This window comes from Podarcis gaigeae (assembly GCF_964106915.1).
Source record: "Podarcis gaigeae genome assembly, chromosome: 1".
Taxonomy (NCBI): domain Eukaryota; kingdom Metazoa; phylum Chordata; class Lepidosauria; order Squamata; family Lacertidae; genus Podarcis; species Podarcis gaigeae.
In genome coordinates this window covers 2154917-2172156 of record NC_139678.1, presented here as the reverse complement: position 1 = coordinate 2172156, position 17240 = coordinate 2154917, and the positions used below count along the sequence as shown (strand labels likewise).

Genomic DNA, 17240 nt, shown 5'->3' with positions numbered 1-17240 from the left:
TGCACAGACGGGGAGCCACTGTAGAGAAGGCCCTGCTCTTGTGTTGCCACCCTCTGGACCTCTCGAGGAGGAGGCACGTGAAGGAGGCCTCAGAAGATGATCTCAGGGTCCAGGTAGGTTCATATGGGAAGAGGCGGTCCTTGGGGTATTGCGGTCCTGAGGCATTTAAGGCTTTATAGGTCAAAACCAGCACTTTGAATTGGGCCTGGAAACTAATCAGTAGCCAGTGCAGTTGGACCAGGATTGGTGTAATATGCTCAAACAGTCTTGCTCTGGTGAGCAACCTGGCCATTGAATTCTGCACCAGTTTCCGAACCACCTTCAGAGGCAGCCCTGCGTAGCACATATTGCAGTGATCTAACCTTGAGGTTATCTTATGGGCTGGGGACATGATTCAGGACCTCCAATCTCAGACATCTCTGGGAAGGATGCTACCATTTGAGCCAGGAACCTTTAAGTCCAATATGTCCTGGTTGCGCATTCATAGAAAGTTGCAGTTGGCCTTTGGGACCTGAGAGGTAAGAAGGTGACAGGGGGACCCTGGAAGTGGCAATTTAAAACTCCTGCTAAACGACTCTAAACTAGACATTGGGAATCTGGTGTCATTTCATGCTCACCCATCATATTAAGAATTTACCAAAAATTGACATAGTTGTTAAATGTGGCCTCTAAGACCCTTGCTAAATCATCATCATCACTTTTAATTTGTATACCGCCTATCTTACAATACTGAAGGCGGTTTACAAGTTGAAGAAACAAAGAATATACACCTTAAAACATAGCTTTAAAATAAGCAATCTACATTAAATAAAGCCACGTTCAACAATCATCAGAATAGTGTAGAATAATAATATCAGCATATAAAAAAATAAACAGAAACCCACTATAAATAAATAAATAAATTACAATAAATAAATAACAATAAATAATTTCAAAACTACAATCAATAAAACAACGGCAAGCCACAGTGCATAAAATAATACAATACAAATTGAGGAGCAGAGACTGGAGGGTTGGGCAAGGCAGGTAGAAGGAGGCCTTGCCTGATGGAGTCGCTTTCAGGCCTTGGAAAGCTGGTAACATTGGATCAACTTCATCAGTTTTGTTAAATCAATTCAACCCGGGTTTTCCAAACTTGGCCCTCCAGCTGTTTTTGGACCACAGCACCCATCATGCCAAGCTTACAGGACCAGTGGTCAGGGATGACGGGAATTGTAGTCCAAAAGCAGCTGGAGACCCAAGTTTGGGAAAGCCTGAATTAAACGGAATAGTTTCAACTGGATTTGAATGTACGCGCAATTAATTGCTTCCGTTTTGAATTCCATTGCATTGCCAGCTTCCATTGTGGGTCATGCAAAGAGCTATTCTGAGTAATGCTTTTTATAGGGAAGGGGGGGCACTGGGGTGACTTTATGGAAGCAAGAGGGCAGTGGCCCCCCTAAAAGTTTGGGAACCGCTGATTTACCTGCTTATGATCCATGCAACGGTCACCTCCAGGCTTGACTACTGTAATTCGCTCTACGCGGGGCTGCCCTTGAAGCTGTCCCAGAAACTCCAGCGGGTGCAGAATGCTGCAGCGAGGCTCCTCACGGGGTCTCTGCCATGGGAGCATATTCCCCAGTGCTTTTCAAGCTGCACTGGCTCCCGGTGGAGTACAGGGTCAGATTTAAGGTGCTGCTTTTGACTTTTAAAGCCCTTCACGGCCTAGGACCCTCTCCTGGTATGCCCCACAGAGGACCTTAAGGCCCATAAATAGCAACACCCTAGAGGTCCCTAAGGAAGTTAGATTAGCTTCAACCAGAGCCAGGGCCTTTTCAACACTGGCCCCGGCCTGGTGAAACGCTCTGTCTCATGAGACCAGGGCCCTGCGGGATCTGATTTCTTTCTGCTGGGCCTGTAAGACAGAGTTGTTCTGCCTGGCCTTTGGCTTGGAGCCAATTTGATTCCCTCCCCCTCTTTCTTTTTCCTTTCTCCTCCTGTGAAGAGGCTGCATCCTAATGTTCTAATGTTGTATTTTAATCTTTTTAAATTGTATTTTAATCAACTTGTTTTTATTATTGGTTGTTAGCTGCCCTGAGCCCGGTCTTGGCTGGGGAGGGCGGGGTATAAATAAATTATTATTATTATTGTTGTTATTATTATTATTATTATTACTATTATGGTCTACAGCCTGGGCAGAAGGAGAAGCTCCTTTCGTGGGTTCGGTTGGCTGCTGTCATCTTGCTTCTTGAACTTGCTGTTTCCTCTTTGCAGGGTTCTTCATGTACATTGAAGCCTCCAGTCCCAGGAAGGAAGGAGACCGGGCCAGACTGACCAGCCCCCTTTTCAGCATCCCCCCCAAAAACCCCTACGGAGCCACCAACACAGCCTACTGCTTCAGCTTCTATTACAACATGTACGGACAACACATAGGTGAGCTGATTCTGCCGCTCGTGTTAATGTCACTGCTGTCACAAGATTGTGTTGTTGTTTAGTCGTTTACTCATGTCCGACTCTTTGTGACCCCCTGGACCAGAGCATGCCAGGCACTCCTGTCTTCCACTGCCTCCCGCAGTTTGGTCAAACTCATGCTGGTAGCTTCCAGAACACTGTCCTACCAACTCGTCCTCTGTTGTCCCCTTCTCCTTGGGCCCTCCATCTTTCCCAACATCAGGGTCTTTTCCAGGGAGTCTTCTCTTCTCATGAGGTGGCCAAAGTCTGGGAGCCTCAGCTTCAGGATCTGTCCTTCCAGTGAGCACTCAGGGCTGATTTCCTTCAGAATGGAGATGTTTGATCTTCTCGCAGTCCATGGGACTCTCAAGAGACTCCTCCAGCACCAGAATTCAAAAGCATCCATTCTTTGGCGATCAGCCTTCTTGATGGTCCAGCTCTCACTTCCATACATCACTACTGGGAAAACCATGGCTTTAACTATACGGACCTTTTCAGCAAGGTGATGTCTTTTTAAGATGCTGTCTAGGTTTGTCATTTCTTTTCTCCCAATGAGCAGGCGTCTTTTAATTTCGTGACTGCTGTCACCATCTGCAGTGATCATGGAGCTCAAGAAAGTAAAATCTCTCACTGTCTCCATTTCTTCCCCTTCTATTTGCCAGGAGGTGATGGGCCAAGTGGCCATGATCTTCGTTTTTTTGATGTCGAGCTTCAGACCATATTTTGCGCTCTCCTCTTTCCCCTTCATTAAAAGGTTCTTTAATTCCTCCTCACTTTCTGCCATCAAAATTGTGTCATCTGCATAACTGAGGTTGTTGATATTTCTTCCGGCAATCTTAATTCCGGTTTGGGATTCATCCAGCCCAGCCTTTCGCATGATGAATTCTGCATATAAGTTAAATAACACATAGGTGAGCTGATTCCACCACTCGTGTTAATTTCACTGCTGTCACGAGATACGTTTGCCCAGATCTTCCGATTGATGTTGAATGTTCTCTGGGCAGGGAAGATTCCTCTCCTCCTCTCCTCTTCTCCCCTACCTTTGACCTTTATTCTGTCCTTCATCTCCAGCGCCTGGTCTTTGGGGATGAGCTGAGACTGCTTAGCAAATATTGCTACTGGCCTTGCCCTTTTCAACATCTCTTGCTTGACCTCCAGAGAGAATTCAGACGTGGAGAAGTTGGTGGAAGAGAGCTCTGGCTTAGCCAAATGCCCCAGGGAGGTCCATTGTCTCTCACCACGGCCAGCCTTTATTCTTAATGTCTGTTCCCAGACATCCCATTACATCTCAGCCGTTAGATCATAGGATCACAGAAGCATAGAGTTGAAAGGGAGTTGTGCAGATTTATTTTATGTTATTTTATTTATATAAAAAAATCTGTACTGCTGTATCATTAAATATATGTGTATATATCATAGCTGTTTACAACAAATGTTCAATAAAAACCATATAAAGAGTTAAAATCTGGCATCAGTCAACTACTGAGTGAAGGTTGTTTTCATAACTACCTGACAAAATAGAAAGGTTTTCAGCAGGTATTTAAAAGCTGCCACAGAAGGCACAGTGGCAGGGAGTTCCACAGGACTGGACTAGTTTCTTATTGCTACCAAGTGAGCCTCTCCAGCTCAGGGAATGACCAACAAAACTTGTGCAGATGATCTCAGAGATCGAGTGGGGATTGAAGGGTTCAGTCGATCCCTGAGAGACCCCGGACATAAATTGTTCAGGGCTTTGGGAATTAATCCAAGGACTTCAAACCCAGCTCTGTACTGGATGCGTAACTGGTGCAGTTGTTTTAACCACGGTGTGCTGTGGTCATCAGCTGCACCAGCTGGAGTCTCCAAACCAGACCCAGCCTCTGACCCTGCTGGGCACAAGTAGCAGGTAGCCTTCAGAAGGTCACCCAGATACGAATATGGCCCTTGGGCCTGAAAAGCACTCCCTGCACCTCTTTCTGGGACATGAAGCCACAGGTCTGGGTGTGGATTCCTTCCGCCAGTGGCCACATCGCAAGTCTTGGCCGACTGACTGCCTCCGTCTTTCATCACTGCCTGGGATTATTCGCCGTCGAAAATCTTCCAGCCGGAATCTGTGCCAAGGGATTTTGGAGACTGTTAAATTAGGGTAATGGAGCTGGAAGAGGGCAGGGAGTTTGCTGAGCTGAATTGACATCTGCCGTACAAAAGGTTCCTCCCTGAGTCTGGGGAAAACGTCTGGGAGCCTGAGCATCTCGAGCGCCATTTGTCCGAGCGCCCCAGCGTCTTAAAACCTTCTTAAGCTCTTTGCGGAGATCAAACGAGGCTGGCTGGCAACATCCATATGCATGAAAGCTCTGCTCCTTATTAGAAGCAGGAATGAAAGGCCTCGCCGGGCAGACACGAGTTTGGGGGATAAACTCCTTTCAAACTTCTCTGGGGTTACTCTTCCGCAAAGTCACCAAGTCCGTTGGAGCGAGCTTCTGAGGCCTTTGCCAAGTGCCCTCGGAGGTTTGAGGTTCGAATAGGGCAGGTGCTGTTGTTGTTTGGTCGTTTAGTCATGTCCGACTCTTCGTGACCCCCTGGACCAGAGCACACCAGGCACTCCTGTCTTCCACTGGTAAACGGCATTTCCGTGCACTGCTCTGGTTCACTAGAAGAGGCTTAGTCATGCTGGCCACATGACCCGGAAGCTGTACACTGGCTCCCTTGGCCAGTAAAGCAAGATGAGTGCAGCAACCCCAGAGTCATCTGCGACTGGACCTAATGGCCAGGGGTCCCTTTACCTTTACTGGTTGGCCACTGTGAGAACAAGATGCTGTACCAAATGGCCCCCCTTTGGTCTGATCCAGCACACTCTTCTTCTTGTTGTTGTTTAGTCGTTTAGTCGTGTCCGACTCTTCACGACCCCATGGACCAGAGCACGCCAGGCCCTCCTGTCTCCCACTGCCTCCTGCAGTTTGGTCAAACTCATGTTTGTAGCTTTGAGAACCCTGTCCCACCATCTCGTCCTCTGTCATCCCATTCTCCTCGTGACCTCTATCTTTCCCAATATCAAGGTCTTTTCCAGGGAGTCTTCTCTTCTCATGAGGTGGCCAAAGTACTGGAGCCTCAGCTTCACAATCTCTCCTTCCAGTGAGCACTCAGGGCTGATTTCCTTCAGAATGGAGAGGTTGGGTCTTCTTGCAGTCCATGGGACTCTCAAGAGTCTCCTCCAGCACCAGAATTCAAAAGCATCCATTCTTCGGCGATCAGCCTTCTTTATGGTCCAGCTCTCACTTCCATACATCACTACTGGGAAAACCATAGCTTGAACTATACGGACATTTGTCGGCAAGGGATGTCTTCTTTTTAAGATGCTGTCTAGGTTTGTCATTGCTTTTCTCCCAAGAAGCAGGCATCTTCTTACATGTCTTCAAATCACTGCTGATGCATTTGCGAAGCTAAGCAGGGTGTGGTGTGGTTTCAGATTGGATGAGGAGAACTGTGTGTTGAGATTCCTGCATTGCATAGGGTTGGACTAGATGCCTCTGGGGGTCCCATCTGTGATTCCGCGAGTCTGTGATTCAAGAGCTCTGGCTCAGCGGCCCATTTCAGGTTTCTCTTGTGGCATCCCATCACTCAACATCTCACAACCTCCTAACATTTGCTTTCTTCTGTGTGTGTTTGCTTCCCCCCCAAAGGAACCTTGAATGTCTACCTGCGGTTAAAGAACCAGGCTTCCATAGAAAACCCCTTCTGGTCATCGAGCGGCAACAAAGGGCAGCATTGGTCTCAGGCCCGAGTGAATATCCACCCAAACACTTCGTTTCAGGTAAGGAATGGATGGTTGTCTTAGAGGAGGAAGAAAGGAGGGTCAGGGAGCCGTAGTCTCACATGCAACCCCCGTTTTCTTGGTTTCCTCCTTTGTAAAAACCAACCTGTCATGCACAAAGCACAAGCAACGTGCCTAAGGTGTGCACAATTCCACTCAATCCCAACAAAAATTATATGAAATGCAATAAAAACCATCACAATTATACTGCAAAGAAAAACAGCAGCGGTTCATAGCAGCAAGGAGATTCCTCTATTTTTTTATTTTTTTTAATCTTTTATGCATGAACACTGCCAGCAAAAAGCTTATAAATTGCTCTCGGTGTTTTGAAGTTTTGGAGGGTTTGGGGGGAGGATCCAAAACAGGGTGGAACAAAAGAGAAAAATCTCCAGGCAGGAATCGTCACCCATAACTACACTGAGCTTTGGATGTCTCATAATGCAAGTGCTAGTCCAGGGGTCAGAAAACTTACCACGCCTTGGGCCAGAGTCTCCAGTGTCGATCGCGCGACAGGCCGGAGGGTGGGGGGGGCGTATGCCCATATGCCTGCGCACACGCTATTTCCGGTGTACTTCCGGGTCGGAGGAGTACTGGAAATCACTTTTGCGCATATGCATGGGCCTCCTCGGACCCGGATGTGACCGGAAATAATGCTTGAGCATGCATACAATGCTTGCACATGCGCGCAAGCTATTTCTGGTGCTCCTCTGACCCGGAAGTGGGCAGCCGCGCAGTGCAGTGCTGGTAAGAGCGGGCGGCGGGGGTCGCCGCGGACTGGATAAACGAGTCCCTCCGGCCTTATCCGGCCCACAGGCCTTAGTTTGGGGACCCCTGTGCTAGAGACACGGGGATCCCACTGAGATTCTGCAGTTCTTTTCTCCAATTTAACAAACCAAAGCGCCAATCTGATTATCGCCAAAAGCAACCAGTGAGATTATTGACTTGAATGTAATCTGCCCTGAGAACCTTGGACGAAAGGTCCTCTAGAATCATAGGACTGAGGAGTTGGAAGGGACGTGTGGGTCGTCTAATCCACTCCCCTTGCAATGCAGGAATCACATATCATAGAACTGTAGATTTGGAAGGGTCCCCAGGGTCATCTAGTCCAACCCCCTGCAATGCAGGAAGCTCAGCTGAAGCAACCCTGACAGATGGCCATCATATTAGTAAATCCCCATAGCCGTCTGCTACAAGCCTCCCCACTTGTCAGGGAGCGCTGAATACCAATTGCTGGGAATAAAGCATCGAGGGGTGATTTCGCACTCAGGTCCTTCTGGCAGGCTTCCCATGGACACCTGCTCGGTCCCTGTGAGATCAGGCTGCAGACTAGATGGGCTCCCTTTGGCCCAATCCTTCAGGACCCTCCTTATATTCTCCTGGGTTAGTTGCTTCTCCATTGGTGGGGCTTCCTTCTGAGTAATGGGGTTGCAATGTCTGTGTCTAAATAGCCACCCAAGTCAGGAGGACATTCCTGGGTGCTGAAGCTCAAATTTGGAATGACACGTCTTCCTTTGGGACGGCGATGGGCACAGGAGACTCGAGCTCCTGGTCTTAGATGTCACGTCCAAAGATGGATGAAATTCAGAGTCTTCTGAACTGGCAGATGGTGGTTGAGGTCCAACATTCACGGTCGTCCAGTAGTTCCATTATTATAATGTGTTACTCGTCTCTTCGTTTGGGTTGCTGATCAAAACATCTTTTTTTCTTTCTTTTTTTGCATATGATGACATTGCTGATTAAGCATCAATATTGGACTTTATATTGCTAGGCAAAGCATTCTCTCCCCTCTTGCATATGCATCTGAAAAGGTCTGAAGGTCTGGCGCATCTGCAGATGATTGGCAGATGCTTCCTGAAATGGGTCAGGTGGCTGAATAGATCCGTTCTGGTTTCTTGCTCTTGGCTGATGAACAAAATTGATCCTTTTGTGTTAATGCACCTGCCAGAGCTACGAGGCTGGATTTCACATGTTGTATAGGAAATGAAGATTTGGCTGCTTTTGAGGGGCATCCCATGAAATTCAAGTTGTCCCTGTGGCGCACTCACAACCATGTTGCCTTTTTATAGATACCTCAGACTCAGTGGGGCTTGCATCTCAGTAGCCATGGTTAGAACTGAATTGCAACTAGGGATATACAGTAATACAGCACTGATTTCCATTCTGAGACATATTTGCTGCGTGCCGCTCTGTTTCCACTCCACTGCGATTCGGCTTCTGACAAAACCTGCTCTTTTCCACCTTGCTCTCTCGCCTGTGGCCTTATTTCCCATGATTAATTACTCTATCAGTTGTGTAACTATTAGGCTGGTCCACCCCATTTATTTCAATGCAAAGGAAACACAATGCAAATTACAGAGGGGGGAGGCAATAATCAATTGTGTGTCGTTTGCAGAATGAAAACCACAATGAATACTGATAGGGGGACATTCAGACCAAGAGGGAAACCGTTTACATGTATGGAGGGGGCAGGGAGATAGTGAATGTGAGTTCCATGGGGTTCTAGTCTATGCAGTGTACCCCAAGAACTTTGCCATTCCCAAGGTACCCCTCCCACTGAAAAAACCCCAACCCCAGATGCATCTATGATGTTTATAGCTTTTGCACAACTCATTGCTAACTCCAATGCCCTGTCCTTCTTACTTTCCCCATGAACAGGACTAGCGAGAGTCTATTTCAGTGGAATCATTCAATTTGTCCATTCGCTCCTGGAGTTTCCTGCCTCCCTGGTTCCCCTGCCCCTCCTTTTCTTATTTTACAGCATAAAACAAATTTAGGACCGTGAAAACGCTGAACAAATAAAGCCGAATAAATGTCAGCACAGCTGGAACTTTAAATTACTTTCTTTCTTTTTTGCAGCTCCTGGGCCAACCAAACTTTATTTTGCATTTCAGAGCCTAAATGGGAAGGGATGTAAACCTCCCAGTTAATTTTAAGTAGAGTGAATCAGAGTGAATCTCTGTCTGCAGTAAAAGCTGTTGCTCCAGCACAGAAATTAAAGCTTTTTATAGGTTAATTCGCACACTGAAGTGCATCCAAGATTTATTTGATGCTTTCCAGGCCCACATATCATCGGCAAAGCATTTCTCATCTGAAGAGGGGATTATGAATGCTTTGCAGCAATCCCTGATTCTAAATGACCAGCTAAGGCAGGGATAAATTATAGCAAGAGCATTTCCTAGTATAAACTAGAATTTAACATTACTGGAGTGCTGTTTTGTATAGATGAAAAGAGTGCCAGTCCTTGCCCAAAGGACCTTCTGAGATCTCACTGCAGTCTGACAGTCTGACATAGCCCTTTTCTGAACCACCATAAGATATGCATTAACCACAAAGAATATAGAATCATAGAGTTGGAACGAACCCCTGAGGGACATCTAGTACAACCACCACACTGCAGGAATCACAGCTAAAGAATCTCTGGCAGATAGCCACCCAACCTCTGCTTAAAAACCTCCAAGGAAAAAGAGTCTACCACTTTGCCAGGTGCTCCATCCCACGGCAAGCAGCTCTTGCCATCAGAAAGTTTCCCCTAATGTTTAGTTGGAATCTCCTATTCTAATCATTTGAATGCATCGATTCAGGTCCTCCCCTCTGGAGCATGAGAAAACAAGCTTTCTCCACCTTTCATGTAACAGCCCTGAGATATTTGAAGATGGCTCTCATTGAACCCCACCTATCCACAATTCAAGCTATTGGGCCAGATGACATGAGGGGTGCCCATAGGGAAGAGGAAGATAGCCCATTCCAGGTGATGGAGGAATATGACACACAGAAGCAGGACTGTCAGGACCCATGCTGTGTCCCTGGAGCTGCAAAATTGATTCCTTGCCCTTCTCTCAGACACTGATTCGGAGCCAGAGGAGCAGAGACAGCAGTTGCCTCATGGTTTCAGTTGTCTCTATACTAATGCACAGAGTATGGGAAACAAGCAAGATGAATTTGAGCTTTTAATTCAGGGTGACAAATATGACCTGGTAGGCATTGCTGAAACCTGGTGGGATAAAACTCGTGACTGAAATGTAAGAAACCGAGGGGTATAACCTGTTCAAAAGGAATAGACCAAACAGGAAGGGAGGAGGAGTAGCATTGCATGTAAAGGATGTGTACACTTATGAAGAAATCCATGACCTGGAGCATGGAAGGCAGATTGGGAGTATATGGGTAAAAACTGTAGGTGAGGGAAACAACTGTTCTCTTACTGTGGAGGTCTGTGATGGATCTCCAAGCCAGTCTGAAGACTTGGATGATGCCTGCTTTTTTTCTTCTTTTTTTACATTTAATCTTTATTGATTTTCCAGTATACATCACAATTATCATTCTCTATCAGAGATGTACATAAAAAGAAAAAAAAAATACTTAAATGTTGAAAATGAAATGAAATAAAAATAAAATTACCATATTTTTCTGTGTATAAGACTAGGTTTTTTCCCTTTAAAATAATGTCAAAAATTAGGGGGCATCTTATACACAGATATATCTCCCCCCATTTTCTTAAATCTGAGTCCCCCAAAATAGGGGACATCTTATACATGGGGGTGTCTTATAGATGGAAAAATACGGTATATAGTAAAGTATTAAGACTTCGCTCCACGTGGGTCCACTACAATTCTATATTAACTGCATATTGAATAATGTCTAGTTTATATTTATCCAATATATGCATAAGTTATGTCACCTTGCAGGAGTCATTCAAAGCCTACCAAAGATTTCAGATGTTTACAATGATTTTTTAGGTATTGTCTGTATTTGTCCCATTCTGTGTTCAGTGTTTGGTCGTCATGATTCCTAACTTTCCCTGTTAGTCTTGCCATCTCAGCATACTCAATTAGTTTTGCCTGCCATTCCATTTTTGTCGGTATATTGTCTCTTTCCCAACATTGGGATAATAGTATTCTCATGGCTGTGGTTGCATACATAAATAACGTCCTCAAATCTTTCGGGATATGTACGCCTATAATACCTAGGAGAAAGGCTTCAGGATTTTTGGCAAAGGTTAACTAAAATAATTTAGTTCGTGGTAGATCATGTCCCAAAATTCCTTTATCTTTTTGCATTTCCACCACATATGGTACATAGTAAAGAAATGTAAAGAAACAGAAGGAACTGTGGATGATGCCTTCTTAAAACAGATTATAGAACATTCAGAAAGGAGAGATATTGTAGTCATAGGAGATTCAACGGGCCCTGTATCTGTTGGAAGTAACTCTGCTTGTATGATCCCCTATTTCTGTTGCTCCTGCTGCACTGATCATCTTTTTCAGGTGCATCTCATGTGATCTCATTGCAGGTTGTTTTTGAAGGGATCCGTGGCAAGGGTATCGAAGGCGACATTGCCATCGACGACATCTCGATTGTGGAAGGCGAATGCACAAAAGAGGACTATGTGAACAATCGTAAGTGCCTCTTTGAATCACTCTACCCTCACAGCAGTGTCCTAACCACAATCTGCTCCAAGGCCCCATGTAAATGTAATAATCTAAGTTCTTTTCTTTCTTTCTTTTATTCAACGTATACACCACCCTATACCCAGAGGTCTCAGGTCCGTTCCCAACAAGACAACATATAAAATTAACCAAAAGCTTGCTTTCTTTCTTTCTTTCTTTCTTTCTTTCTTTCTTTCTTTCTTTCTTTCTTTCTTTCTTTTATTCAACTTATACACTGCCCAATACCCAGAGGTCTCAACAAGACTAGTAAAGGTAAAGGTCCAGTCGTGACCTACTCTGGGGTTGCAGCGCTCATCTCACTTTATTGGCTGAGGGAGCCAGCATACAGCTTCCGGGTCATGTGGCCAGCATGACTAAGCCGCTTCTGGCGAACCAGAGCAGCGCACGGAAATGCCGTTTACCTTCCCGCCAGAGTGGTACCTATTTATCTACTTGCACTTTGATGTGCTTTCAAACTGCCAGGTTGGCAAGAGCAGGGACCAAGCAACGGAAGCTCACCCCGATTCGAACCGCCGACCTTCTGATCGGCAAGTCCTAGGCTCTGTGGTTTAACCCACAGTGCCACCCGCGTCCCTCACAACAAGACTACAACATATAAAATCAAACCAAAAGCAATAACCCAATAAACCCCCTTCCCAAAAAGTGCCACATTCTAAAATACAATCAACCAAAGGTCTGGTTAAAAATGAACGTTTTTGCCTGGCGCCTAAAGATATATAATGAAGGCACCAGGCAAACTTCCCTGGGGAGAGTATTCCACAGATGGGAATGAACAGGAGGATCTGGAAAATATTGTAAAATGACAAGAAAATATCCTGAAAGTAAACGTGGCAAAAATTTGACGTTTTGCAAAAAAAAAGGGGGGGGGGAAGAAAAATATATGAGCTATAATAAATGGGTAGAAATTGCAATTAATAAATGCTTTTATCTATGATGAGAAGAAAAAACAGGCTTAGAGGAAGGCACAATAAATAAGCCATGATCAATGGGAGGGCTTGTTGAGTATTCTAAATATAAGCCACTACTAAGGAAAAGGTAAATTCAGTGGCATAGCGGGGGGAGGCATGGGGGCTGTGGCCAGGGGGCACAATCGGGGGGCACAAACTAGGTGACCCGCGCAGAGGCACCCCTTGCACACTGCTGGCAGTGGGGGCTGGAGAGCACGGAGGGTGAAGATCCCCCTCTGTGTGCCCTGCCCCCACATGGCACGCCCAGCCGCATCCCCCCCTCCCAGGGTGAATCAAGACCCAAGGACAGAGAGAGGCTGTGCCGCCCACTCTCCTGGACTGGGGCATGCGAGGGCGCCCCTGTGCTGGTGCTGTACTGGACTCCCTCCGTGTCGCGCCCCCTTTGGGGACTTGCCCCTTGCACCCGATCCAGGCCCTATTTAGATGGACTCTGCCACTGTGTGAATTGCAATTGGTTACAGGGTTCCTGCAGGGGGGTGGTCCACTGTCCCTCAGACCTTGTGGGGGGGCAGGCTATATTTTTGGGGGGGAAATCCCCCCGACTCTCCCTTCTCCACAGCACCGGACCTGGTGGCTGCTTACCTGGGCCTTGCGAGTGGCAGGGGCTGGCGGTGGTGGCAGCGGAGGGATGATGAGTGGCGCAATAGCGCTGGCTCCAGAGAGGGGCTGCTCAAAATGGCGCTCAGCTAGCTTAGCCCGGCCCCCTTCTTCCTCTAGGCAGGGCAGGGAGAAGCCAGGAGGAGGGAGGGATGGAGGAGGTACCACTGCGGTGTGTGTGAGGTAGGGGGGGAAATGGCGCAGCCCAAACAATCACAATCCCCACACCGATCCACGTGGCGATTCCCAGACCGTCCGTGGGCTGGATCCAGAAGGCAATTGGGCCAGATCCGGCCCCTGAGCCTTAGTTTGCCAACCCATGGGTTACGCCTTAGTTTGCAGAAGATCAATATTTGTTTGTTTGTTTGTTTCCTGCCCTTCACCCTAAGGTCTCTGAGCAGGTTAAAGCGCTATAATTCAGCAGAGCATCAGAACATTAAAACGCTACGGCAGATTGCTCCCATTTCTCCGTTTCGCTCTCCCATGCGCATCTCCTCGTATTACGGCATGAAATGTGTAAGAGGCTTAATGTCTCCTGACTGCTTCCTTTGGAACAGAAGACTTGCAAACGGGGAAGCAGCCCCGTAATCGCAATTTAAGTGGCTAACCGCTCTGTCCCTTTAGCCGAGGACGCTGCTCGTTTGTCATTAACCCCACGCGACATTCAGGCCAACACTGAATTGAAGCTGTGGGTTGCTCATAAGGGTGAACTAGCCAAAGAGGAGGAGAAAAATACAGGTCTAGTTAATGGCATTACGGAACAAGATGCACAAGTGGAAAAACAGAATTGTTAGAAGGGACCGCGAGGGTCATGTAGTCCAAGCCCTACAGGGCTGTCTTTAGCATATGCGGTGCCAGGGTGCAAAAAACTGCCCAGCGCCCCCAATTTTTGGGGGGGGGGCAGCTCAGAGTTGTTGAACTTTTCAGGGGGCATGCAACTCTCTCCCATGCTACTGCAAGAAGAGAGCAACCCCCCCCCCCGAGGCTTGGGAGGGAAACTGCGTGTGAGCAGCATGTGTGCGTTGGGCGGGCCTATCCCAGGCACTCAGAAGGGCAGAGATGGCCAGCTGCCTCAGCGCCGGCAGCAGAAACACCTGCGGTGCTCCAACGGGCTCTGCTCCACTCGGCAGCATCTGGCCTGGCTCTTCGATCCCCGGACTCCAAATCTCGGCCCTGGACTCTCGGCCTGGCACCTCTGAGAGTCCAGCGCCTGGGTGCCCCACACCCCTAGCACCTATGGGTAAGCCGGCCGTGAGCCCCTGTTAGCAACTGAACCCCCAGCTCATACCATTGAAAGGGGAAGAGGATAATGAATTTACCGAGCAAATTCTGCACTGAAAGACTATAGTTCTAGCAGTGATGGAAGGGCAGTTTCATAGGAAAATGTTCTTTCTAGGAGGAATGCATCTGAAATCTGGTCAGGTTTTTGGGAGGGCAAAAAACTGCCTCGAACTGGAAACAGGAAAGGGAGATTTCTGTCCGTCCATTGAATCCTCAGAGGCCTGTCTAACTCCAATGCTTGCTAACTCTCTTTCCCCTTCTCTCTTCAGATATACCTTCGGGCACAGTCAGGACTCTGCCACATATACGGATTTTCCCCGTTTTCCTTCTCATGTCTGTCTTAAGTCATCAGAGGTGACCTTATTCCGGCAGAGGCTGCAGCAGACGAGGTGGGCATGAGGAAACGAGAACATTTTTAAACAGAAACAAAAACTACCAAAGATTCCTCTACTGACTGACTCAAAAACAATTTTTTAAAAAATAAAAAAAGAAGAAGACGATGAAGAAGAAGAATCAAACATTAAAAAAAATATAAATATATATAAAAAAGGGAGCCTTGGGAGTTTATAAAAGACAAAAGAGATGGAGCGACAAAGGGGCTGCGGACGCCACAGTTTTCCACGTGGAAGTGAAGGAGAGAGACCTTCAGGTGCTTTTGTGGTTAATTAGAGACGAACAAACGAAACCAGAGAGAGAGAGAATGAGAGAGACACACACACATACACACATATACACAGCATTCATTGGAAGAACTCTGTCAAAGAGCTATAGAATTCCTTGTTCAAAGCACAAAGTCATGGCTTGTTTTGTTTCAAATGAACAGCTCGCTTGTTGCCATGGAGGCCCTAATGACTTGCCAACGGAGAGATTTCGTGAAAGAGAGAGAGCGTGAAAGAAGGGGGAACGGAGGAGAGAGCCCACTCCCTACACCTCACTGCAAAACAGGGTAGAAGATGAGCCTGCATTTCTGTTCTTCCCCCTTCCACACGAGGTTTTTCCCCCGCATCGAGTCCCACGCCGCCCTTTCAGGCCCCCTTTCCTCACCACTGCCCTCAAAAGGAGGACCCGGCGACACCCAAGCTCTTCTTGAAGACATTCTCGTTTCAGTTCCCCATGGCAAGGCTAGATCCACGGTATGCGGCCTCCTCGCTTTGCATGCATCGACGTAACTCCGGGAACATGCGGACGTTCGGTGGCAACACGGGTTTGTCCACAGTTGGCTTGCGGCCACTCGGACACCATGCCCGGACGCCATCTTCCCCTGCCCCCAGGCCCTCGCACCCTCTGAGACCCCTTTCCTCCTGCTCCTCTTCCTCCTCGCTCCCTCCCCTACCCTCCCAAGCCCGGCCGGAGTCATCCGTTTGAACCAAGTGACGAAACCAAACTACCATCTTTTTTTCTAAAACGCCATGGAAACCAAGTGCCTTCAACGATAACAAGCCTGAGGAGAAGAAGAAGTAAAACGTGGGGTGGGTGGGGAAACAGAATCACGGAGGGGAGAAGCTTGCAGGTTCGGGGGACGTTTGCAAAAACAAAAAACACTTCTCTTTTTTTCCCTAAAGAGCAAAAAAAAAAAATCAATCAATAAAAAGTCCATCGTAAACTCCGAAGAGGAATGGTAAAGAGCAAAAGCAGCGAGCTGCTTCTGGAGATGGATTGACTTGGAAGCCCCTTGCGGGCAGAGACCTTCCCGACAGCCATGGCCTTTCTACGTAGCACCTGTGAGAAATCGGTGCCCGTTTGATCCTGGGGGAAACGGGGGCAGCCTTTGCTTTTCAGAGTACCATGTGAGGTTGGCTGGAGGAGTTGTAAAAGAAGGTGGTTCACACACAAACAAACACACACACACAGAGATACACACAAACACGGAGTTTTTCTTACTCTAACCTCTGCGCAAAACCAGATTGGTCCTTACTTTTAGCGAGCTGAGGAAGCAGGGGGAGGTCAGCGGGGCGAGGGGAAGCAAACAAGACTCTTTGCGGCAAAATGCAAGCCAGCCAACCTGGTTTCATGTCAAAAACACGGAGAAGAGAAGTCCTCTGCCCTTTCATCAGACTCTTGTTCAAAATTGTGAAATATTATTTTATTATTTTAGCAAAATTTTAAGAAAAAAATACAGAAAAAAAACCAACGACAGCAAATCACTTTTACAAAAAAAATAATAAAAGAAAAAAATAAAACCTGTACAAATTATTTCCAGTTACCTGGCTCCATCCCATACCTATAATCAGCCAATTTTTCCAATACACTGTAAATTTCCCCTTCTATACAAGTCGGTAATGGGAAAAAAAATTGAAGACCTTTTTTCCTTAAATTATCTCAGCTTTTGACTTCATTAAAAAGAAAAAGAGTTTTGCCTAAGCAAGAGTTATTATAATTATTACGAATATTCTCCATTCTTTCAGAACCCTGGGGGTGGAAAGGGGAGGGGGGAACCGTGTATGCAAATAATTCGGATATTAAAAGGAAGAAAATAAAAGTTCAATATTTGAAAACAGTAATATTTCCAAAAAAAAAGCACAAAGAGACACAGGTAAACAATGAGGAGGCTTGATTTTATATTTTAAAAAAACAATCTGTAGAAAAACGTTTGTGCCGATGATTCAGTCATTCAACTGAAAGAGATAATTTTACAACTATGTTCAATAAAGCTTATTTCCAGGTAAGGTATTGGTAAGTGATTATGTTTGTTGAACACTCCAGCCACCCAGAGGTCCCCAGCTTCAGGAA

At 46.7% G+C, this 17240-nt stretch overlaps 1 protein-coding gene across 2 annotated transcripts in view; it reads left to right on the top strand.

Moving 5' to 3' along the window:
• MDGA2 (MAM domain containing glycosylphosphatidylinositol anchor 2) overlaps positions 1–16871 on the top strand; it is a 401452-nt gene extending 384581 nt beyond the window's left edge. For both annotated transcript variants that reach the window (XM_083732457.1, XM_083732456.1), the window contains exons 14-17: positions 2254–2412; positions 6090–6220; positions 11508–11613; positions 14780–16871. In XM_083732457.1, the coding sequence (XP_083588583.1) occupies positions 2254–2412; positions 6090–6220; positions 11508–11613; positions 14780–14868 (485 nt within the window). In that variant the 3' untranslated portion in view covers positions 14869–16871. The remainder of the gene's footprint in view (positions 1–2253; positions 2413–6089; positions 6221–11507; positions 11614–14779) is intronic.
• The last annotated feature ends 369 nt before the right edge of the window (positions 16872–17240 follow it).